The 26,326-nt window shown below is 37.9% G+C and overlaps 1 protein-coding gene across 11 annotated transcripts in view; it reads right to left on the bottom strand.

Moving 5' to 3' along the window:
• dock9b (dedicator of cytokinesis 9b) overlaps nt 1-26,326 on the bottom strand; it is a 74,398-nt gene that overhangs the window by 34,186 nt on the left and 13,886 nt on the right. For 8 of the 11 annotated variants that reach the window (XM_030154624.1, XM_030154665.1, XM_030154682.1 and 5 more), the window contains exons 2-18: nt 22,863-22,979; nt 14,266-14,355; nt 10,157-10,239; nt 8,640-8,709; nt 7,924-8,019; nt 6,915-7,049; nt 5,845-6,019; nt 5,114-5,172; nt 4,008-4,082; nt 3,749-3,889; nt 2,584-2,922; nt 2,419-2,501; nt 2,132-2,254; nt 1,959-2,038; nt 1,694-1,881; nt 602-667; nt 392-484 (exon numbers count right to left, since the gene is read on the bottom strand). In XM_030154624.1, the coding sequence (XP_030010484.1) occupies nt 392-484; nt 602-667; nt 1,694-1,881; nt 1,959-2,038; nt 2,132-2,254; nt 2,419-2,501; nt 2,584-2,922; nt 3,749-3,889; nt 4,008-4,082; nt 5,114-5,172; nt 5,845-6,019; nt 6,915-7,049; nt 7,924-8,019; nt 8,640-8,709; nt 10,157-10,239; nt 14,266-14,355; nt 22,863-22,979 (2,013 nt within the window). Of the gene's footprint in view, nt 1-391; nt 485-601; nt 668-1,693; nt 1,882-1,958; nt 2,039-2,131; nt 2,255-2,418; nt 2,502-2,583; nt 2,923-3,748; nt 3,890-4,007; nt 4,083-5,113; nt 5,173-5,844; nt 6,020-6,914; nt 7,050-7,923; nt 8,020-8,639; nt 8,710-10,156; nt 10,240-14,265; nt 14,356-22,862; nt 22,980-24,755; nt 24,966-26,326 lie in introns of those variants that run through there. The other 3 variants (XM_030154632.1, XM_030154673.1, XM_030154608.1) reach the window with 2 other exon arrangements.

The raw sequence follows: 26,326 nt of genomic DNA, 5'->3' as shown, positions 1-26,326 counted from the left end.
GATATTTATATACAAAGCATGCAAAATAAAGAAATTAGAACTCCCCAAAAAAATCCTAAGTGAAATGGTTGTAGTAAAGTGACTTGAAATCACTATTGATGTCAGATGTTCAAAGGCAGTTAAGTGCGGGATTATTGCATGTGTTTCTTGATCAAAAGTTAAAAGCAGACATAGGGACTCTGGATTTACTGAAATTAACATTATATTATCAGAACTATGCAACCTCTTACTTGTTAAGGGCATCCAATTCATGAATTTTTTTTTCTCTTTCTCTTTCTTTAGTTATTTTTATAAATTTTTGGAAAGATGTTTTGTTTAGATTTATAAAAATTCTTTTTTGGTATTTGTCTGACAACAGTTCAGAAACGGAGCAGCATAAATACAAAATTACCTCATCATAGAACTCAGGATTCTGCTGGTGATGCAAGACAGCTGCATATGCCTGTTTAGTGAACAGAGCACCTCCGGGGTGACGATAGATGCACTGCAAGAAGTAATCAAACGAGTTGAGAGAATATATTTTAAATGTTTGCCACAGTGTGGTCTGGGTTGAATTTTGACAATTTATTTCAAATAAAATGATTTGTGTGTGGAAAAGCACCTTCAGCGGCTGCGATTCATCCTCATCAGAGTCCTTGAATTCAATGCAAACTGCAATATTCCTTGCCTAAAAAGGAGGCAGAAATAGCAAACGCATATTACAATGGAAAAGCAAGAATCACTTCCAAGACATCCCTCTTGGCCTTGAATCAATTTTCTGCCAGACAGTCTTTCTCCTGTGCTTCTCTGTCTATTTCAGATGTTCATTAGATTTTACAAAAAAGTAGGAAAATATTTCAGGCAGTGGTTTGCCAGTTCTCCTTTTTTTTAAAAAAAAAAAAAAAAAAAAGGGCATAGAAATAGAGACAGAACAAGGACTGAATGCAGGTTGGATTTCTATGTGCAGCTGACCTAGAGGAAACAACCCTGTATTAATGTATTAATCAGAAGCTGCTGCTCTGTAGGAATAATTCTATCCAGCTCTGCTGCCTGGCTGAACGAGCTGCCAGTTGTCTGAGAGGCTCAACAGGAACAAAAACTGATGATAAGAGAACACTTGCCAAATAAAAAAAGCTTGTCTTTCCAAATAGGATAAGTTACTTGGGCTACATTCAGAATGCAGGCAAAGTTGGCCCAAATCAGACTTTTTTTTTTGCTTATATATAACTCAGGATTTGCTGTTTTTTATATCAGTGTGAACAGGACAAATCATATGAAATCCGATCATGATAATTGTGACCTGAACCACTTCCATGGTATCAAATCAGATTTTTTGCATTGCAGCATCAGTTTGAACAATCATTCCCTCATCCTCATCATCATACTCATTATTCCCTGCTATTAATCTTCTGTCTTCTGGTTCTGTGCATAAATTAAACTGTGTACACTATTACTTATTGTACTTTTGCACGTATGACTCATTTCAGGATGACAACCAGTTCACACTGGAATATGATAAAAGCCAAATTTAATGATTAATGTTACCAGCTAAGCAAAAAAGTCAGACCTGAGCATAAAATCCAAACTGATCACTAAAGCTGGGTGTGTAAATACAGCCTTTCACTGACTGTGATTAAATGTTACATGCTAATGCTGTGACAAAATGCTCAGTAAATCATTCCCTCTCACTCATCCATATCCTTACTGTAGGTACCTTGGCAAATGATTTCTGCCCATCATATTTGAGGTGCTTTGGGTAGACATAGAGATGGTTTTTGTAAATAGTGAAGGGCTGTGAACACTTGGCAATGCAGGGAACAAACTCTTCCACTTCTAGTAGGGCACTTCCAGGTCCGTTCCCCTCAAAGTTCCTCACAGGGATGTAAGAGGAAGTGACACAATCTGAAAGCAGGAAAAAAAAGTTACAAGTGCCAAAATTAAAAACAGCTGATTATTGATCATTTGAGGGTTTATTTTACTTGTTACATCTGGAGCCACACTGTCAATAGTTACATCCAGGTTCCCTAAGAGCACAGGAAGTTTGGCCATTTTCTCTGGTCTAGTGGGAAAACAGATAAAAACAATGACAATGTATCAAACTCAGTGTCAACGTTTTTATAAAGAAGCTTATGACGAGAAGAAACAAACATACTTCCTGAAGTCAGTCAGCAGTTTGAACATGTCCTCATCTGACAGCTTGCTGCTGTCTTGTCTGTAAAGAGCTGAGAAGCGAGCACTTTTGTCCAAAGTCCCTGATGCATCTTTGAACACAGGCCTGCAGAGACGAAATTGAATTGCCTGAACCTCATGGAGCACACATCCTCCCACAAAACTGCCCTGTGATTTACACTGTTCCATTAACTTTGCTTTCCACACAGGATATGAGGACAGCAGACATTTGCATAACAGACATAACAGATATTTTATTCATTTTTGCACCTTGCAGCCCAGGCAAACGGCATCCTGTACTGTCCCAGTCTGCTGCAGGCTGTCTTGGCATTCTTGAGTACCTTCTGAGCCATCTAGAAAAGTACATTTACAATTAGTTAGTTTCATAGAATCCCCTGCTGCAGCTACAGCTTTCTGCCAATTTCTTTAAAGTACCTTGGTTGAGTCTGAATTCTTCATGTAGGGTTCAGTGCAGTGAGTGATTCCCCCCTGCAGAACCTTCTCTATTCGAGCCACCAGGAAGATTTCAGGATGGGGGCATGTGACAGAGAACACGCCTTGTCTGGGGTACTGAAGAGCCTCCTCTGGGAGTACGTCGGTCAGCCTTTGAGGATCTTTACCGCTGCTGCCGTTGATTTGTGCATCCTGCCCGCTGCTCGAGCCTACTGTCATCTGTCGGACCAGAGGGTGGTTGAGATCCACATGGAAGTCAGCTGAGATCTTTCTGCTGTTCTGGACATCAAACAGGGACAGGACAACGTAGAAGGGCTCCACCTTTGAATGGGGAGCAAGAAATTGTTTACTTTCCGACAAAATAAAAATGTTTTCAGATAAAAAAGGGCATTTTAACAGAACATTTTTTATTTAGTTACATTCAATCCCTTGAATAAATGCTGCTATTGGCATCATTCTTCCCAATATACAGTAGCTTGGAAAGTAGTTGTTTGTATGTTGTGTGTTTTTGTTCATTCTTTTGGTGTTTTGCTTCTTATCTATTAGATCTTTGAAATAAAGCTAAAATATGGATTACAGAAACCCTTTGTAATGGAAGGGAAAAAGGGAAGAAAAAAAGAGTATTTAAAGGATATCCATCTTCTCTAATGCATTTATGTTCCATCAAGTTAAAATACGACTGATGTAATTCATCTTCCGATTCACTCTTTCCACCGTGCATTTCCATTACACCAAGCCATTCTGTGTGTGTGTGTGTGTGTGTGTGTGTGTGTGTGTGTGTAGAGAAGCTAATAGCTGTGGTTTCCCAGCTGAGTGCTGCCGAAGCCTTCCTTCTACAGAGACAGAAACCTTGCAGAGTGACGGCAGGAAACCAGCTTCAGACTGGTGCTAATGCATGGTGGGAGGCCCATGCTGGTTACCATGGAAACAACCATTTCTTGTGCCAACAGCACCAGTTTTGACAGGGGCCAGCCAATTGGGCCATCTGAACTGTCTGTGATCTTCTTAACTGATTTAGACCTCGCCCTCATTTTCTACAGGATGTTTCTGTGTAAACATGTTTCCATGCATCTGAAATTGTCAGTTTAGATACAAAAAAACATGTTCTGGATTTTACCATTAATAAATAAATGCAATTAAAACATACATTGGTTGTTGGGCCCTCTTCATTTTCTGCGACACAGCCCTGCAGGTTGAATGACAGATCTTGACAGCTGACCAGGACCCTCTTCCCAAACTTCTCCTCAAACTGTCGTATGTCTGGTTCAATGCCAGAGAAATCCAGTTTCTGCAGAAGGAAAAATCAATTTCACAAAAGGTCTTGTAAGAATAAAGAGGAGCAAACCAGGAGGCTGTAGTATGACATATAAAGAAAAGACGTTACAGTCAGTTATTATCTTCAGTACCTGTGTGTCAGGGTCCAACGTGAACAGTTTCAGACGAGCTTCACTTTTCATTTTGGACTCGATGTCTCTGGCAGTCTGTTAAAAACCAAACAAAAAGTGATTCAAAAGTGATTCCAAACTAAAATGTCCAAGCGCCAAACAACCACGTTCACATTCATCTCCTTAATTGCTGAAATCTACAAACAAGCAAAACACTGTACAATACAGATAGCATATTGTGAAAAAACATCTGCCTTATTTGAAATGTATTATGAATGAATTAGGACAGTGATCTTCAGTGGTTTTACAGATTTTCTGTCATATAGTCTGGGCTGGAAGGTGACAATATTGCCAACAAGATATGGAGACAACAACTCTACTGTGTAAAAATCACAGCAACCCCAAATAATAATAAATCTGTAAGACAATTCCACTTCACTAAACTTCAATAAACTCTTAACTGTTTTTATTGGCATGTCAGTTCTAAAAGTAAAATATAAAGCAATAATATCATATGTGAATTCATTTTCATAATTAAAACAGAATGAGTTTATAAACATCATCATCAGCAGAGAAGAACAGATGGTAAAAGGTGTATCAAGGACATTTTTCTTTGGGGCTGAAAATGTCTATGTATTATGTATGTGTATGAATGTATTTTGAATAATAATTTTAATATATCAAAAGGTGTTACAACTCACTCTCAGTAATATTTACTACAATAGCCAATGTCCTCTGTAGGGTCCCTTAAATCATACATTCTCTCTTCTTTTACGTACTCAAGCTGACTGTAAATGCAATAAATTGGAGAATGCCTCTTAAGTGTTTGTTTTCAAACTGCCACGTTCCACTGAGAGACTCCTGTTCAGCATCTGTGATGGCCTCATTTGGCCTCTACATTTGGAGGCCATGCACACAAAACCAGGTGTTTACCAGGAAAACATGGAGACCGGGTTGCAAGAAATCCAGCTGTTTAGCTTTTCTGCTTGAAGGGTAGATTGTCCCTTACACATCCCTACAAAGCATTTCAGCTTGAGTGGACTCTGAAGGTGATCCATATGGACCTGCTGTCTCATCAAATATACACAGTTTTAACATGTCACTTTAAATGGAGATAAACGGATTACCTGAAAGCCATCTTGAAAACTTCCGGAGGAGATATCTGTTTTTCCATGCTCCTCTTCTGCTGAAAATATCAATATGACCTCAGTTAGCTGATGCAATTACATTCATTCATTCATCTTCTGAACCCACTTAATCATCACTAGGGCCGTGGGGGTGCTGGAGCCTATCCCAGCTACCTATGGGCGAAGGTGGGGTACACCCTGGGCGAGTTGCCAGTTTATCGCAGGGCCGACATATAGAGACGAACACACAATCACTCTAACATTCACACCTATGGGCAATTTTAGGTTGACCAATTAACCTATCAGCACATGTCTTTGGATGGTGGGAGGAAGCCGGAGTACCCGGAGGGAATCCACGCAAACATGGGGAGAACATGCAAACTCCACACAGAAAGGTCCCTGGTTGGAATTGAACCCAGGACCTTCTTCTAGGTGTGAGGTGACAGTGCGATTCAGTTACAGAAAAAAATCATTTGTTTTTCACTGTATGAAGAAGAAAGGAGTAAAATTTTCTTGATGAAAAAGTTGATTATCAAGGATGATTTTCATGAGAAAACATCCTTCAGATAAACTGTTCCATGGGGAAGGGCAGCTGCAACAGCATCAAAACACATGGAGACAAACATATGAAAACAAATACAAACACTGAGGTAGCGATTAAACTGAGCTGATTGGAAAGACAAGGGAGGCAGATAAAAAATTAATGATTGAAACGAAATGCAAACACACACCATCATGCAGGTCTCCATTCCTCTTCTCCTGCATGGCCTGTTCAAAGCTGCTGTGAAGGATTTTATTGAGTGTGCTGATCCACTCGTCCATCTCTCCTTCAGTGTCTGCAGCAAGCAGGAAGGTGCTCTTATCCTGCATCTTTAGCTCGAAGGCAAAGCGACGGACTTTGCTGTTCTGAGAGACCATACAAACAGGTATGATGTCTTTATTATTTTTGTATTACAGCCACTTCAAACTGGAACTGTTGCTGTTTTTCTTATGACAAAAAATATGATGTAAAGGGGATGTAAGTGAGTGTAAAAACACATTTTGAAAAGATACAGAAAGTGTAAAACATATTCACTTTATTGCCTGAATCCAATATATAGCACATTTTACCACAGTTTAAAAAAGAAATCTCACACATTCTGGTCATTAATAAAATTAGGATATATAATTATCAGCCTTTTTGTTTTTGTGGAACCGTGTTAAAATCCACTAAAGAAGTCAACACTGCAAGACTCCCAGACATCAGGATCAGGATAAACTTTACTACATCAGACCACGTAGGAAATTTGTCTTTGACAAATTACACGAATAAGATGGCTTTTGCAATAATGACTATTTATGCGATAAATACATATCTTGATTTAAATTTCCTGAGTTTGGCAGGATTTATAATTTGTTATTATTTTCTTATTTTATATTTCTGAAGTTTAATTTAATATTATGGACACTCAGGTTAGCTTAAGTTTAAGTTTAAGTTTAAGTTAAGCTAAAAAATGTACCATGTTCAGTTGAAGACATCCGTTCCGCATAAGTAACACAATTCTTTACTTAGTATGTTCAAACTGTGTATACTGCAGGTGTTATTACACAATGAAACGAAAATTTGTTGAATTTGATCAATTGATTATATAAAACAATGATATAGAGCCCCTTTGTTCAGACCTGAGAGGTGTAACTTATCAGAAATGTCCCTTCGGGGGCCTTTTACCAGACCTAAACTTTATGTCACTTTCATCTCTCTAATTTCAGTGTGTGTGTTCTAACTTAAAACAGTCCTGGGTGTATAGTCCTGGCCTTTTACCTGAACAACCCCCATGCAGGAGTCAAGAAAGATGGTTCCTTTGGGTTCCTTGGAGGTGTTCTCATCTTTATAGAAGTTGAGGTTATATGATCCATCTCCCAGCTGAGTGAGATGGAAGTACCTCCTCTTGAAGGACTAGAGGGTGAAAATAGTAAATGTAAACATCCCAAATGGCCTTTTCAGCTCTAAAAATACCAAACGAAGCATGGGAAAGCTCAAGGGCAAAATTAAAATGAACACAAGTTTTCCATATGTGCACAGAGACAAGGACAATAATGAGTTAGTTTTGTTTGGTTTTACCTTATTTAAACACATTCATCTTGTCCTGTGAGCCAACTACACCATCAACTTTTCCAAAATGACAGATCTAACATTTATGAAGTACTTGATTTAGCTTTTACTCATCATTACTCCCATAAGATGAATATGATTTTTTTAAAAAAGAAGTTCTTTGATGTGAAGTCCCTGAGTTTGGCTGTATTATCTCTTGACATAAAGTTATGAAGATTGAAAATCTATGCATTCATTAAAGTTTTAAAAAGTAAATTTTTGAAGTCCAACTATTTATAACATAGATATGATTTTCAAAATCTCATCTTTTGATAAAAGTACCAGAGTTTGGCTGTGTTTATGAGATTAATGTAACATAAGATGTTGGGTTTTTTAAATTCTTTTTCATGAACAATTATTCCAAGAGTAGTAATATGAATAAGAAAACAGAAAAAAGCGGCTGCTTCTGTGCATCTTTCAATACCACAGCAGCAACAACAGAGAAAAAGACTGTCAATAACAATGGCTGCTGATAGAAACTATGTTTACTAAAACAGGTTGTATTTTGTTTTCCAAAACCAAGGACTAAAATCAGGCCATTTGTAAATCTTGTTGAGATAAAATCTAACCTGTTCTTGTGTTTTCAGGGGAACTCAAGCCTTAATAAGAGGAGTCACATTCCACCTGGCTTCCCTGTAGTTCATGACAATCCTGAACTTTCACTGTTTACTGAACTTACCCGCATAGTAACACTGATTGCACTGTTCATGTTGCCTTTGTACAGCCAGCCATGTTTGGATACTCCTCCCTTCTGAGATCCGAGGGAGGCTGTGTCCTGTAGGAGGAGGCGAGAGAGGACACTGATTAATACTTAAGGCTTTTCTTTTTGGCTTGACTATGTAGAAACGTGAGGAAAATGTCAAAATTTTCCTCTAGTTCTCCACAATAATTGCAAAAAACACATGCTCAATTACATCTATTTACATGTATTTGTAAAAATTTGCTGACTGCCAGTGGGAGGATAGATCTGCACTGACTGTACGTTCACTTCTGAGAGGAATGCTCTTCATTAAGTTCAACACTGCACTTTTATAAGCTCAGGGGATTTCAGCCTTGACGATCTGTCCACTAAAGGTCACCGGCCTTCAGTTAAATCATTGCCTGAAGCATGGTAATTATTGGGAAAGGATACGTTCTTAAAATGCTTGTAATGTCATGAAGATGTTAGCAGTGTAAACAGTGTGAGCCTGGAACATGACATTACTGAAAGGCTGTGTGCAGTTAGTAAACAAATAACTAAATTAATCTGACTTTTGATGATAAAATCAATAAAAGAGAATGCATTTCACTCATGTTCATATATCTGTTATGGAGTCATTGTAAACACTTCTCATCTATCTTTATGCTACCAAAAGCAACTTGTGAATAAAAGGAGAAAAGTATAATAGGTCTTACCTCATCTTTTTCCACATCTTCATCGACCTCAAACAGATGAGGCATCAGCTGTTCTGGCCTCAACACCTTGCTGTTAGCACAGAAAATGTAACAGAATTAAGGTTGTTTTTTTTTCTTTGCATATGTTCAATTCCATAAATATCCCCTCTGTTAGTTCAGTTTTTAATTTTTTTTATATTTGATGACATGGCGTTTACATTGTGCAACTTCAATCAAACACTTGGCGTCACACACTTCACACAACATTCAAACAACAGCAGGAATTTTGGCCCAATCCTCCATGAAGGTGCTGGACCTCATTTTTCAGTTCCGCCCACAAATTTTCTTTTGCGTTCAAGTCAGTGCTTTATGATGATTTGTTTGTCTTAAACCATGTCGTTGGGATCATTATCCAGTTTCCTGTCTGTAAGTTTCAAAATATCCACATAATTTGTCTTTCTCATCAGCTGTATTTGACATGGCTCACTTGGTGACTGGGCACATGGAGTTATACTCGAAAAGATTGTAAAACCCTATGGGGCTGGTGTAGTTATGGCTGTGTAAACATAACTGACTCGATTTATGTTTCCAAATATGAAAAGGTTCCCTCTGATTTCTTTTCAAGCAGCACGTCTACGTTTACAGGATGAAGCTGAGGTTCTGCAGCTGCTCCTAAAGTGCAGCTCAGTCCCCAGACAGACCACTTGCCCTTTGACCTTACCAGACCCAACCTGCTCGGGGGAACCACTACCATAAACAGTGTCAGGTCCAAGGCCAGGGCTTGTCTAGTTTTCCTTCTACAATGTTTAAACATGACACACAACATCTGTAAAGAACATTCTTCTCCTTAAGGAAAGTGGCTTGACCAAGGACACAGGGACACAGTGCATTGTGGGATTTCCCTTATGTTTCAATTACTGCAATCAACAGTGGGCCCGAAATAGATTTGCTTATCCTTTGTAGGAAAACATAGGAAGCCTTTCTATTGTTGTGGAGTTAAAACTTGAAACCACATGGACAGATTTCCGTGTTTCTAGAGTTCTGGCTAAAACATTCACTGGATGGTAAACAAAGTGTTGCGTCAGTGAACGCAGAAAGATTTACAATATGGCCTGAATGGGTTTTGCAGCACAGCAATGTGGAAAGCAGACTATTAACTGGACACCACATGCAGGTATGGATATAAATAGTCTGTGCTTTGGAAAGCTTAGGCATGAAATGCAAACAGAGAGGAAACATCACTTGGTCAAATGATCACATTTTACAAGTAAAATGAAGTTATTCTTTATATTAAGGACAATTTGGAAAGTTTCACCTGTCATCTCAAGCTTTTTACATGCAGAAAAGCCGACATAAATCTGTTATTTGCTTATTTAAACAGTACAAACAGTTCAAAGTTTTCCTCCCTGCATTAGTGCAAACTATCAGCCTCATTGCTATCGATCAGCATGATAGAAATGTAAAATACCTACTAGTATATCAAACACAAATGCATGCACACCCACGCACTCCCCAAGGGCTTGACAACAAACACTCACTTTGGGAGCTGGCGGAAGTCTCCACAATACTCCTCATACTTGTAATTGACCACATGCCAGTCTGACTTGTAGGTTTTGATACACTGCAGAGACAGAGAGTGAAGAGAGGGTGAGGGGTCAGTTCAGCAGCAGCAAATTAGGACAAGGACACATGGGCCAGACTATTCCTTTTTACCACAGTGCTTTTACTTGTTTTATAGCAGCTGTATGTATTCCTTTTTTAAAATTCTGAGTGTCAAACAATGTGATAAAAACCATGGTTGTTTTCTCCACTGGACACAGCTCAAAATGAAAAGACTGGAGTTTGACGCTGAAATGGCAGCATTTTTTGTACATGAGTTGAGTTTGATTACGAGGCTTATGATGGCATAAAGTTATTATGTGATGTTATTGTCTTTATTAAGTGGCTCATTTGTTCAAACACGGTTCAGACTTAACTGTGACACTTCTGACTCTGGACGAATCCAAACAGATCTCATGCAACTACTGACAACACAAACTATACACATCACAGCCTGTCTCAAAACAGAGCTATAATGTAAAGCTTGGGTATCCAAACTTTTTGCAAAGAGGGCCAGATTTAATAAAGTGAAGATGCCTGGGGGCCAATAGTTCCTTCTGACATTTTTTTAACCACCAGTTACATGCACAGTGTTATAGACAATAAGCATTGTCACAATTATCTTTATTTTTCAGTGTTTCAATATTTGGCAATGTAACCAAATATAAGCCACTCAGGTAGACGTAAACAACTCTAAAAACACAATTCTGCCTTTCTTTCATATCTGGAGAGTCAGTTAACACTGATCAAACTGTATACAGTCGATAAATATCTTTACCTCATGGTCATTTTAAACAGAGGTTATAGGCAGAGGTGTCAAAAGTATTCACATTCATTACTCAGGTAAAAGTATAGATACTAGGGTTTAGAAAGACTTCTGTAAAAGTTGAAGTATCAGCTCAAGCTTTTTACTCATGTAAAAGTGTAAAAGTACTGGTTTCAAATCTACTTAAAGTATTGAAGTAAATGTAAGGAGAAAAAAAATGCCATTAGGACAAAAGCTTAGGCCACGCCACACTTGGAATGGTATGTATATTATTTATACTATAAAAGCCAAGTGGCTTCTGTGTGTGTGCATGTATGTGTGTCTTGAGATTCACACAAAATTCGTACAGAACTGACTGCTGCAGTTTGGCATACTTATGTGTTTTTGGTCAAGGAACATACTAACGAAAACCGCAAGTTGATAGAACAAATATTTTGGGAGATATTAGTAATTTTGGAATACATTAGCCTTATAATCACATTGCTTCATCTGAATAGTTTTTTTTATCTGAACAATGACATGCCAGAATGAAAACAAGCTGAAATGAAACAGGCGTAACGAAGCTATTTTTAAAAGGTAAGGAGTAGAAAGTATAGATAATTGGATGAAAATGTAAGGAGTAGAAGTAAAAACTCAGCTGAAAAATAAGTACACCAGTAAAGTATAGATAACCAAAATTTCTACTTGAGTACTTCGTTACTTGATACCTCTGGTTATAAGTAATCATAAGTTGTCTGTTATCATTAAAGTTTATGAGTGAAATTTGTTTGTCTTTTATAAGATCTTTCAGAAAGTAGCCTAATAGTTTGTGTCACATCTACAGGTACATTATATCAACAGTTATAACCAGAACTTATTCAAGAGTTTGATAAATGAAGTGCCATAAGTCCAAGTGCATAAATGTGTTCTTGGCTTTTCACTGTTAATAGTGACAAATGTTCAAACACTCAATTTCAGATTGATCAAGAAACACGTAAGTTGCTGAGACTAATGAGAAGGGTGAAACTGAGATCTCTATTTCAGTAAAGAGGGCAGGTCTGGTTTGAAGGCAGTGGTTGACACGTAAAAGTCACTCAAGTTTACAGAAAATGTCTACTCACAGAAATATGTCAGCAAAATAAACTCAGAATTTTCTTAGCAAATGTTCGCATTCCTGGAAACCTGCCTTTACACTGCTGTAAGTCAACAAGAGAAAGCTGTTGGTGTTAGCCTTAGCCTCCCTTTCAGCCTGCCATACATGTTAGCATTAGCATGTTTAGTCTGATGGTGTCTCTTTACATTGAAGTCCTTCACAACTGTATCTCTCCAAAATATACAAACAATTGTCTTGATTTTCAGTGAAGAAATACTGTAATTCCCATCTCTCCTGAAAGCGGCGGACCTCCCCAACTTTCCACTTCTTTTTTGCCATTGCCATGGCAGAAATGAGCGGAGAAGGGTCAAAGGTCAGGCATACAGAGCCAGATAGCATTTATCAATCAATCACTCAAATTTTATTTATATAGCGCCAAATCATAATCATAGTAATTTCATGACACTTCACATACAGAGCTCTTCGAAACCAGACTCTTAAGCTAATTTAGTGCTGTCACCATGTGGTGAAAGGAGCAAATACATATAAGTTTTCCGATTTATTTATTCTACTTGCCAGTGCTAGCGGGCCATAAATAATATATTAAAAGACCAAAGCTTATGGACTTATGGAATCTGACTGCGGGCTGTGATTGGCCCCCGGGCCAGATTTTGACCATGCCTGATGTAAACTATCAGCTGACATAGCACGTGAAGATTATGAGACGCAGTTATTTTGACCGAGTTTGTGTTTGAAGGAGAAAACTTGATACAGTTGTGTGTAAACACTGTGCCTCACACTTCATTCATTGAGCGATAAAGTCTGTAGAAATATGTCATTTATCCATTGGAAGTTTTTCCAGCCATGAGTACGTCCTGGTTCACCACTTTTCCCTGTTGTTTACAAATGTGAACAAATTTACAAATTGTGTACAAATAAACCACAAAAATTACAATCATATTGTGATGCTACATTTCTGTTTTTGTCTTGTACATCTTATGTGAATGAGAAAGTAGCTCTTTTGGCCAATAACGTGGTGTATGTATTTCTAAAATTTGGTGCCCTCTTCTGATGTTATGATTAGCTTTGAGTCGAGAGGTATTTGTGTGGATAATCTGTCCTGGATACATCCCTTACATCTTCCCATAACTGTTTTATTGAGTATATTGCTAGTCCAGACCTCTTAAACCATGAAACAAATGCGTAACCCATAGTGACTGTGTAAATTTGATCATCAGCTCCGCAAATACAGATGTTGATGTGTGGAAAAATAATTTATGAAACAGTACATCCCATCTGTACTGAGAGCCACAGCTGCTCTAGATATAGTTATGATGTAATTCCTGGCTGTAACTATGGGGGACAATCCCCTATCAGGCTATATCAGACCGCACCCTGACTAACCCCAGCGCACAGCGCGTCTGAAATAACACAATATGAACGACTGCTGAACTGTGTGCTCCATCTGCAGCCAATCCACTGTCAGGAAACACGTGAGGGTGGAGAAGACAAGTGGAAGTTCATTTTAAGGCCGACGGCAACATTTTTGACATGTGCTGTATAAGTTTTCCCTCATCTCTAAATCAGCATATGACTGGTCAATAAACCTGTTTTCATTGTTGCTAGTATACCCCTAAAACTTATACTACCAAAAAGCCCTAGAGAAAGAGGGAAGTAAAAAAAGTCTGCTAGTTTGGTAAGAACATTTTCCTTGACTAGATTACTTAAAAGTAGAATACAAGTTTGGCTACTGAAAGACCAAAATGGACATACTGGGGAAAACGGCATAAATATAATGTTTTTCTCATAACATGCAATTCAATTTATTATATAATGCAAACAAGAAATATATGACATGACTTTTCTACACCTAATAAGAAAAAAATGGACTAATTTCTGAAAAACAAGGCTTTTATACGTCATTGAAATTCCTTTGTGGCATAATCACCCCTACTTTTTCACCATAAACAAAAAAAAAAAAAATCCTTAGTTGGATTCGCATCAGAACTCATGAGCTTCAGTATCAGAAAGGTCTTCAGGGTACTAGAGGCTTTTTGAAACGGAGGCATAACACCTGTGTTTGGGTGAAAAGGGAAGAAAATGTGGCTCAGCTCCAAACAAAAGGATGGAGCAGGGCTGCGGTCACAACCGAGAGAATCCAGATAAAGAATGGACAAAGACGGCTAAAGTCCAGGTATGGATGATTTTACCTCTTGGACAAACAGAGAGTGAGCTTCTTTCTCAGCAGCCTCTGGCACCGTGGAAAACAGAGTCCTGCCTTGGCGCCTCAGAGTAGAGATCTGAGGAGACAGAGGGAAAGCATGCTGATATGAAACATTCACACAATAAATCCATTCTATTTGTTTTTAAGTCAGGCATTCTGGGTGTATGCTTAACGTTGGTTTTGTTGCTCCTCTTGATTACATGATACTTCACTGATTCCCCACCATAGGGCATTTATTTACAATGATGGAAAAAGTTAACTTCAAAGTAAGTAAAGTGAAAGTAATTTGGGCAGAAAAACAATTCCATGCAGTGTTTTACTATTATAGATATAGATTATATTTTTGATTCATTTTACTGCTGTAGATGTTTCAGACTGAACTCATTTGAGTTCACTGCAGTAAACTTTTGGTAGTTAAACAGCAATGCATCATACTCTGTAATTGTCATATGTTTGTGTGTCTCTATCTGTGAAAAGTCAACAATTCATAAGCTCAAAAATATCATCATTGTAGCATTTTCTAGCAAATCCAGGAGGGTCTTTAAGAAATATATTCATCTTAAAAAGAGGAGGTTTGAAAGTCAACATGTAAAGGAAGAGTTCATCCTTCATTTTATTACAAACATTAAAATTAAACACGATTTAGAAACATAGCTTTCATGGGACCGGAAGGAGATGAAAATTTTTCATCCAAGGAAACATTGAAGAACCCTTTAACATTCCAAGGTGTTCATCTAGGTCTGGAGGTTGGCAGTCCTACTAAGAACTCTTCTGAAGCAGCCAGACAAATGTAACCAAGCAAAAAAGTACAATATTTGCCTCTGAGATGAAGTGGAGTAGAAGTATAAAAGCTGCTTAAAATGGAAATAGTTGAGTAAAGTACAAGTATCTTGAATTTGTAGTTAAACGCAGTACTTGAAGTACTTGGACAGATCAGAGGTGACTTCCACATAAGACACCCTGAGGCTATGTGCTCTTCCCAAGGACACCTCAGAAAAGCTTGGCATCTCGATGTGTCTGTCTGATCTAATTGTTAAAACTGCATTAAATATAAATAAGTGTAATAGCAAAGAGTTATTACCATTTGGAAATCTTAACTTCAGGCTAATGTTTTGTTTTTGATTTCAGTGAATAAAAGGTCTCAGTATTTATTTTGAAAAACTCATTAGTTTTAGTATAGTTTTTACTGAGATTCAGTTATGTGTTGTTTACACTGAGGAAAGGCTGGTCTTATTGAAACTGAAAAACTATGCTGCTGAATGCAGAAGAAATATGAATTACAAAAGACTAATTTTTATTAAAAGGTGTCAAGTTGTGCAAAGGTATTTTGTCATATACTATGAATTTTCTGCTTCTCCTCACAGTTTTTACATAGCTAGTTATAATAATAGTTTTCATTTTCTATAATGCCCCTGAATTAGAAAAAAAAGGAGTGCTTGTTCTTTTTCTGTTTGTTCTGCGGGGAAAAAATGACCAGTGCTGCAGAGAATCTCCTTTACTCCAGGCTTAATTCTTCCCTGGCTTCCCTTATTAAATGGATATAGCCAGAAAGAGCAGAGCGAGAATCCATACCCGAGGAGTGAAGCTGCCTCGGGGTATCGGGACTGTTGAGCTGGAAAGTCTTCCCAGTTATTGGACACTTCATCCCGCCATTGCTCCCACTTGGTGCTCTGCTTTTCTACTCAAGCAGGAAACAGTGGCATGATGACCTAGTTTTGTCATAAATCTACTATTCTTTTCACTGGCAATTGATCCTCTGCCCTCATTTGTCCACTTTAGTCTTGCAATGTCTATCAAAGGCGTGTCAGGAGCCCAGACTGAGGCCATTTATTAAGTCCTGTATAATCTGTATGTAGGTCAAAAAGTCCCTAAAACTTCTACAAATCATTAGAAGCTGTGATAAGCTGCAGCCAGGAAAGTCTAAAGGGAAAATGAGAAAAATACAGATCATTCAGTGCCGGGCAATATGATAAGTAAGAGTTTGACCAACTCTGGATATTTGGAATGATAAGAATATAAGGAATAAAAAATGTCCTGATATGGGCCAATATATGATAAAGACAGGATCCTTTACAGTTAAACAATATTCAGTATTATTCCAAATGAGTCTGGTATTATTCCAAATTTGCATTTGTGAAATTTAGGGTAATTTTTATTGTTGAGTAAAATATACAACATATTCATTAAAATAGAACATAAAATTAAAATAGAAGAACCTGAAGAGGAAGATGAGTGGCCTCAGTCAAAAAGACATAACAAGATGAAAATGATGTCAACTAAATATAACACAACAAAAGTGAACACAATATAAAAGATGCAACAAGACAAAAATGATGTGAAAGACAAAAACGCAAAAACTAGGTAAAAAAAAAAAACTCAAGATAAAAGTGACATAAAAGCAACATAACAAGATGAAAATAACATGTCATCATGAAGACCATGTAAAAGACATAACAGTATGAAAAAAAATGTGAAAATGTCACGAATGAGCACAACATAAACCAAGTACAAACTAATTCAAAAACAAAGAATTAGAAAGAAGAAAAAGAATTATGCAAAAGGTGTGACAAGACAAAAACTTAGTAAAAAGACAAAAACTAAGAAATAGCACAAAATTACATAAAGGTTAACAATATTAATTCATGTTGTGCTTTTATAAATTTGGGTCCAAAGGAGATGTGAACTTGATTTTTGTAGATCTTGAACTCAATAAATTTGGGAATCACTAAATAACAACATAAACAGTTAGTCATGTGGTGCAATGTGCCATATGTTGGAATTAACACTTCCCTTATGTAAAATCCAATAACAAACAATAAAACAACAGCTTGGAGTTTACTGTTACATCCCTTCAGCTGAAGTGTATTTAACATGTTATGGTCTGCTGTTCAAAACTTAGTTTTATTTTATTCTCATATTTTTTTCTTTATTTCACTAATTTGGAGTATGAACAACAAACTTTTTTTTCTGCATTAAAAACTTTGTAAAACCTTGGCCCTGCCCTCTTTATCTTAATCAGCTATAGCTGCCAATAAAAAATTACAACAAACTGTTCAATGAAATTATAATTGAGTTTTTAAGCTTTTCTTTAACATTAAAATAACGTCAATGCTTTAATAGTATCTGAGCAAAATGAGATAAAACCTCAAGGGCTCAAATCTCTGCATGTGGCAATCATAAAAACATGAATTGAGTTTTGGTTTATGTAGGAATGAGTAGATCAAGGCTAAATTTTAATTTTTGTATGAATGGACAATTATCATGCTTTACAATTTGACCACTTTGATGCGTATTTCCAGTCGAGTCCACTGCTGTCAGTCAGACTGAATGCTGCCAATTAACAGCATTTTGTTCACAGTCATTAAACCAAGGCTTTGATGAAATGACCCAGAGAAGGGTTTCCCCACAGAGAACATAGGGTGGTTTTTATCAAGTCCTCTACAAAACTGATTGTATAGGTGTCAGGATCTCTCCTTAAAGCATCACCTATTATTCAACACTTCACCTCTATTTACCTCTTTCCACACACACGCCTTCTCTTCCTTCCATGCCCAGTGGTCATACATGAGTGTAACTGTACAGGCACGTGGAAAAGCTACACCCATATGTCTGGCTGGCTCCCCCTTTCTCCTCTCTAAGTGATGTAAAACATATGGCTGGTTAGGCAGATGGACGGACTGGGCTGGAGCAGACGCACACAGAGTACAGGGCAGTTACTAATGGGTGTGCACTGCAGACGGCCTTGTAATGAAAACCACTCATCATCTACTGATTGTGAAATAGTCTAGAAGAAGGCTGTACATTGGAGATTTCCCACCATATACTATGAAAACTATGCATCACTGTTCCTATTATTGAAGTTTCAGAAATAGTTTACCCACAACAGTTTGTGAATCTCTTCACGGGAACTGAGGAATGACAGACACTGAGTGTTGCTCTGTTTTTCTATATCTTTCTCCAACAGGGAGTGGATGCCGGCAGATATCCATCTCAGCGCCACGCTGATGTAATGTTGACACAGTCTTTGAACTCCTCTGAGAGCAAGCAGCACATCTACTGTTCATGTAAATTCTAAAAGGCAGCAGGGAGTTAAATAACATACAAGTCACATTTATGGCTTATTTTATGTATGGGTTGACCAGGTCATAACATAACTTGCCCAATTGCTAGTGTGTGACTGCAGTGCAATGTTAGAAAAGCAATTTCCAAAAATAACGCAGGCAGAGAAAGGCCATAACGTAGAAATTACTCTAACATGTCATCATAAGCACCACCCTGCAAGGGCATAGCTTTGGTCACAGCATTGACACAACCACCAACCATAAAAAAGATACATAAAAATGGTAAAGAACTGTGATAAAGATGTGAACTGTTTGTCCAAAATCAACTCAAGTCTTCTCCAAGGTTGTATCTGCTGAATCTTTATGCTGATGCCACTATGTAATTCACAAACTAGGCTACAATTCATAATTTGTACCCCACCTAAAACCCCGACTGTGCACCTGTTTCCTCATCAGCCTGTTCTATTTCTCTGACCTGCTGCTTTGTTTTCTCTAGACTGAATTCATTCTCACATTTTGATATATTCCCCCATGAATGTTTATTCCTGCTGCCAACCTGGCTGCCAGGCTACAGAGGAGGACAGAAGCAATGTTAATGTCAGCTTACATTGTTAACTAACATCAGCGGACATTATTTTCCATGCAGGTCATACCAGTGGTGGAAAAGCTCCTGATGTCCTTTCTTATTTTTTGTGGTGGTATGACAAAGTACGAAACATTTTGATATTGATAAAATTACATTACATGTGCAGAGCAGGCCATGCAGTAGAGGAAAATACTAATTACTGAATATAACTTCAGTTCTAAGAGTATGCAAGCAGTGCTACATCAGGCTTCCAATTCACCCTACACCCTTGCTGTACCGGTAAAAAGGTTGAAGTCTCTGTAATCTAGCCATGCTAATCTAATGTTCTTCACATGAGCTTTCTCATCCACAACATACCTTTAAATCAAATCTCCAAAGCTTAGATGAACCAGAGATGCAACATGTCTCCCATGTTAAGGAAAAAGGACTGTTTCTTATTTGTCAGTGTATTTACCGAGGAAATTAAAATCATGATCACATCAAAAATACACACAGACACACACTGCAGATGTACTCTTATCCACAGCAGTCTCCATCTATTGTAGAATTCTTATCCACAACATCTGTATCTGTGATTATTTTGTGATTAAATCACTCCATCTCAACAGGTCTCGCCTGTTCCAGCCTTTGCATTGTATTATGTTGAACGTCTCCATTTCTGAGAATAATTCAAACAACCTGACAAAAATGGCTGTTGTTTTTCAGCTGTGTGTAGGTGGAGATTGCAAGGATAACAATGAGATAGTACAGTTCTTCTCCTTTGAGTCACAATCAATTTCTTGAATATAAAGAGAAGCTGTTTCAAGGTGTTTGGAAATAACATCCTAACAACTGTTTCTGCTTTTGACATGGGTTATGGCCTTTAATTATTTCAACATAATGAAAATGATATTACTAAAAATATGATATTACATGGGTGCCAATTCACAATCTCATGATTGTTTATAAATTACGGACAGTTATTTATTGTATTGATGTTAATTCCTAAGTCACATGCCCAGTAAAAGAGACTTTGGTTTTGATTAGACTTTATTAAAGGGTTTCTGCAGGTTTCAATGTTATGGTGATTATTAACCCAATTTCAGATGAATTTCACATTCCATCACACACAAAACAATATTGAATAATGAATATTGTTTGCGCCTGCTCTACTTTGTTTTAATGACATAATCATAAAATATTCTACGCTAATAATATATTGGGGCAAAAACACAAAGTTTGGCACCTAAGTGCAACTTGCTCTTGTTTTGCAATTTCTTTTTTTCTGGTGTTTCTGTAACCAATGGGTCCATAATGAAAACTGCTGATTATATGCCTTTAATTAGACAAGACACACAAAATGAGTATTCCACAAACAAACCAACCTTCAAGCTTCTACAGTACAGTATTTATACATTCTACTGAAATATCTATCATCCAGATGCTCTTGTAATTACCTCCGCCAAGGAGGTTATGTTTTTGCCAGGGTTTGTTTGTTTGTTTGTCTGTCCGTTAGTGTGAAACATAACTCAAAAAGATTTTGATGAAATTTTCAGGGTTTGTTGGAAATGGGATAAGGAAGAAATGATTAAATTTTGGTGGTGATCGGGGGTGGGGGGCCCACGGGGGGGCCCATTTCCAACAAACCCTGAAAATTTCATCAAAATCTGTCCATAACTTTTTGAGTTATGTTGCACACTAACGGACAGACAAACAGACAGACAAACAAACAAACAAACAAACCCTGGCAAAAACATAACCTCCTTGGCGTGGGGGGGGCCCACAGGGGGGGCCACTGATCAGCCTTGGCGGAGGTCTGCGCTCTCCGAGTGCTTCTAGTTCAAGATCTGAAACATGCTCAACTCTTACACTACTGGTGTGTCACTGAATACATCGGGGAATTTTGCAGAAACGCTAGCACTGATGTTTTGTTTAGTGTCACAACTGGATGTTTCTAACAGCATCTCTGAATTAAGAATAGGTTGTGTGCATTTACACAGAGTGCAGGAGTGATACCTTCCTTAACATCAGATCAGGATTTAACAATCAGGATTTGATGTCAATGATGTAGTGTGTAACTGTACTGCAGTTCTTATTTTGTGGGATTTGTTAATCATCCAGCAGTCTGATCTCCATCAGGATGTTTAATATATATTAGTATCAGAAAATCAGAGATAACAAGCATACCAACCCAATCCCTCCAATATCTGAAAGAAGATTTTGTATTTGATATCATTAAAGATTAATTCAATATCATTCAAGCTTCACAAATTCAAAGAGGATTTAGATACAAGGAGAGAGATACAGAGGTAGGCAGTCAGAGATAAGTTTGTGTTCAGTTATCACTAGCTTTCACCAGATGACATTGCACCAGCCATCCTGTGTGCACTGGTTTATTTGCATAGAATGTGGCTGATTTTGCACCGAGAGAACAAATATTCCCTAATTTACATCCATGCAAATGACAGAGGTATCACATTGACACTATGGGCTGGATCTACTTAAAGGTTTGCGTGTATTAAAACATGTGCAAAGTCATTGCACACGCAAAAAATTGTACAAACTGATATACTACAATGCGCAATAAGGGTTGCGTCTTCCAAAGGTGCAAAATAGCACGTCTGCATCAGTTAGTACCTTTACACAATGAATATGCATTATGGGGCATTTACACGCAATTGTGCGTGTGGTGGGAAGAGAAAATGTAAATATATTAATTTAGCACAGTGATTTATCAAACCTGATAGCAATTTTGCTCATCGAAACTGTGTCTATATTTAACACGTCTCAAAGGAGGTGCAAATGGTTTGGATGCGTAATTGTGCACACATGGAAGTAGTTAGGAGACATCGAAATAATGAAATGAGATGCAGATAACGCATTTTTCACCCTTGTGTGAATATTTTTGGAGTGACGGAAGAAAAAATAATTGAGACGTATGTCCCCTCCCCAACACACACACACACACACATACACACACTTTACGGGACTCTTTTCCACTCCTGATGATTGTGATGAAAAATATGCACCGACATTTGGCTGCAGTGTGACAAATTATGTGCGCTTGACAGTCATTCAATCCAACTACCCCAACACACACACACACACACACACACACTTTTAAAATGAAAACAAAATGAATGAATCAGTTCTGAATCAGTTCTATGACAAAACTCCTCCGTCACATTTCCTTGCATCTGGATCCTTCAGCGCACTGTTACCATTAGCGCTGTCGCATCCCAGTGCAGTTTTTACAGCGTATTGTCTCCAGTAGCGCACACAAAACCCTTATTTAAATAGGGCGGTCTCCAAGACTTTGCATCTGTTGTAATTTGCGCAAGCAATCTTTGTAAATCACCCACAAACCGCGGTTACACCCCACACGCAAAATTCTAGATTGCGCAAGCAAATTAGTACACACAAATTGGGATCTTAGTAGATCCGGCCCTATGTGCTTTATGTGCTTAGCATCTCAGTTTGCAGTGATTTCCCCCCTTTTCAAGTACTTAGTGAATGACACACTATATTTTGGATCTTGTTTGCACCACTTTTGCACAATTATACGATGCACAATCCTTTGTGGATCTGACCCTAAAAGCTTGGAGATGAACAAAGTTTTGTAACTTGAAACATCAAAAACACCAGAAATGCTGCTTATTATTGCTTTACCTGTAGATGCATACATTGTCTGTGTATGATTAACTGTATGTACAAGTCTCTACTGACAACACTATCTGGTTTGAAGACACACAGCGCTTTCTTTTGTTTTTTTTTCCCCTTTAAAGTGTTTTGTTTTGTTTTTTTTGTGACAGAAGGTGTATACTACAGCCTGCAAAGCCTTCTGATGTAATTTTGTGTTTTATGATACTGGTCTATATAAATAAATGATGTTAATGAGCTTAACTTCAGACCTCCCCTTAAAAAGAAATGATCATGATGGATATCTCAGCTTCTTACTTGAAAGTCGTCCGGTGGAAACTGCAGCATGTCCCGCAGGACGTCACTGATGATCTGCGTCTTCCTCTGTTGAAGCACATTCTCATAGTCTAGAGGCTCTATTATCTTCGGCTTGACCTAAAGAAGCAAACGAAAGCAACAACTGTCAGCATGTCTTTCGATGCTCTCTGCTATCTTAAACAATTTTATTCACGCAAAACAAAGCCAGAATTTAAAACAATAGATATAAACATACAGATAATGACAGTATCAGTGTGTGACCAATCTGGACTATTCACACTGTCCTGACAACAAAATGTCATTGTCCTGTCACAGATACTGGTTGACAGCTACAGAAAAAGACACGAAGACAGATGAATGTGCGTTAAGAGAGGAAGAGATGGATGGGCACGTCTGATGATGAGTGTGCCATTGTACCAGTCACTGCTTCGTGAGCTCACATGAAAAATCTGGATCAGATAAGTACTGAGTGGACACTGAACGTCTCTTCTGAGGATTTCCAGAAATGGGTGTTTGCTCTAATAAACATACAGCCCTTGTGAAGTAGTAAATCCTTGTGCTATGCGATAACAGAGAGGGTATTGGTATGATAACAGAGGTTAGCTCATGTACTAGTAGACTGACACTGCTGTTAAATTTCTGAGAAAAGGCCCAAAGGAATGTTATAAAAGTTGGTCTGACGATAGAAAATAAGATCTCACATATAATATACATATGTATTAAAAGGTTTATTAAAGGTATACAAAAAGGTTTCATTATTACAAGTTGTGCTAAACCAGATTTTTGTTAAATTATCATGTTTGAGAGTCTTTTAGGGGTAGGTATGGGACTTCCTGCTTAATTTATGCCTGCATTTTTGTCTATTTTCCAATAAAACCATTGAATTAAATATATCACAGGATACACCATCTTTGGAACATTGTCATTACATTCTAATATAAATGTATTTGACTTCATTTGAAGGGCAACATTTTTGTGGTTCTATATTTACCATGTGGCTAAAACACAACCTAAAAATGTAAGGCTAAACTTTAACTGGCTGGTGACTTGGATAACTTAAGTTAAAACACCTTTAAAGTTTGAGTAAAAACATATAAATACAGAAGAAAACAAACAAAAAGCATCTCTAAGTACATAGTTATTTTAAAAATTATGAATTGTTATGGTTCAAACGTCTAACTGCAGCTGCTCAGTATGATCCAGATCTGCTTGGTCTGAGTCCAATCAACACAGCAAACTGAGGCCAATTAAACACGTCTGACCATAGATTTACATCCCGATTTGTTCAATCCTCCTGATGATATAATAAAAATACCCTTCATGTCTCTCAGGCCTTTGGATGCAAAGATCATCCGATAAGCAGAAAACGATGTGAGTGAAACTGAACTGGATAAAAGCCACTAAGACAGAGGATAACAACAACCAGCTGTGAACTGTGACTCCACAGTAATCATCTTACACGAATACATTACACAGCAAGTTATGAAGATAAAATCTAACTCAGAGGTTGATAAAATGAGGTTATTTAGCTGTTTAATGTCAAATCCTCCTCTGCAGTGAATCGCCCACTTTGAGCACAGGAACAGTTAATGACAAAATGAGCCACAAGTGCTCTATTTCCTAAAAAAAGATCAACATCCAAGCCCCCTGGAGAGTTGTACCCTGAAGCTGCTATTTCCCTTTTCTGTCCTTTAGAAAAAAAAAAAGAAGACGCATATCTTCAAAGCCGCTCATGAAAGAGAATGTAACAGATAAAAACTTGTTAAAACAATCACATTTCATTCAGCAAGCAACTCCCATAGCCAGAGGGTCAGATTAAAACTTTAGACAAAATGTTCTGGTTTTTTTACAAAAAATTATGGCAGATAAATTCTGCAGTTTGTAAAGACTTACCACTGCCACCTGTGACCCCACCTCCACCTCTGCCTCTATCTCAGCCAGACTCTTGTACTGCTGAGGAGACTCTATCACCATCTCCCTTTTCTGGGCTTTTCCTGCCCGGCCCTGCATGGTGGTCGATACCCGGAGCCCTGACTGCTGCCTCTAATCAGGTGTAGGACTCACTGCACACACACTGCCATGGCAGAAAGTTGCCTGCGGTCTGTATCAAGCCTGTGAGAGTTTTCCAACATCCAGTGAGATTCCCTCTGTATTCAATCACAATAGCTCAGCCCCCTCTCTTACTGTGTCTCATCAGAGGGGCAGGGCCCTCCCACACTCACAGCTGCACTGCTGTGTGTGTGGGGAAGAGGAGGGGAGGTGAAATCCAACCACACCCCCTTTAAAAACTTCGAAGGGGCCCAGAAATCATGTTGTCATCTGCCCTTTCCACCTGCCTTGTGCAGTCTGAAATGTAATATGTTATAGAAATTTAGTTACATCATCAAAATGTATGGAGTAACGTAATGACTTCTATTACTTAACTGAAGAAATATAATTTTGTTTATTTCTGAGAAACTGGGCAATACAACTAAAACATCCCAAAAATGTACAGTAATGTTAGACCCTTTTCTATCGTTCAATTCCCAGCACTGCACACTTACCTTGTTCAGCAATAGAACCGCCAGCCCGACCAAAAAAAGTCCCCACCCCCTACCTGGATTTAACTGAGTGAATATGTAAAAGCTGTCCATTAGATAATTACTGCAGTGATTAAAATGCTTCAGCTGTACCAAATTGTTAACCCTAACTGATGCAGTGAGTGGCTTCTCATTTCTTAAACAACCACACCAGTGAATGCATATGAATGTTTGGTGGTGGTCAAAGGGACCGTTTGGCGCAGATTGGCAGCCACGCTTCAGTCAACCTGCCCTAAGGCAGCTGTGGCTACAGATGGAGTTTACCAGAATGAATGTGAGAGTAAATGAATAATGGATCAAAAATGTAAAGCCCTTTGAGTGCCTTCAAAAGCACTATAGAAATACAATCCATTATTATTATTATTATTATTATTATTGTTAGAATAGAATAGAATAGAATAGAATAGAATAGAATAGAATAGAATAGAATAGAATAGAATAGGCTTCAGTTGTTGTGACAGAGAACATAAAGATTGGACTGTGGATCAGTGAAAAAATGTTGATCATGTTGTCTGATGTGTCCAGACTTGATTCTGTTCCAGAGTGATGGACTCATCAGGGTGAGGAGAGAGGAAGATGAAGTTATTACCCATCATGCCTATTGCCTACAGAACAAACCTCTGAGGGCAGTGTTATGATCTGGGGTTGCTTCAGTTGGTGAGGTCTAGGTTTTCCAACATCGTGCCCATAACTACTTATTACAGTTACATTTATTATGCAGTTTCATTACACAACTCCATTAAATGTTACTAATTACTTCTAAACACTATGTATGTCTTCAAACACAAATGGTCAGAAAAGAAATAAGGGAAAAGATTAATAAAAATAACTTCTGCAGAGAGACTTGATTATCTTTTTGATAAAGTTCTACACCACTAATATTTT

The sequence above is a fragment of the Sphaeramia orbicularis genome, chromosome 2 (genome assembly GCF_902148855.1).
Source record: "Sphaeramia orbicularis chromosome 2, fSphaOr1.1, whole genome shotgun sequence".
In the NCBI taxonomy this organism is placed as follows: Eukaryota; Metazoa; Chordata; class Actinopteri; order Kurtiformes; family Apogonidae; genus Sphaeramia; species Sphaeramia orbicularis.
Note: the sequence above shows the minus strand (reverse complement) of the source record. Positions and strands in the feature narration are given on the sequence as shown.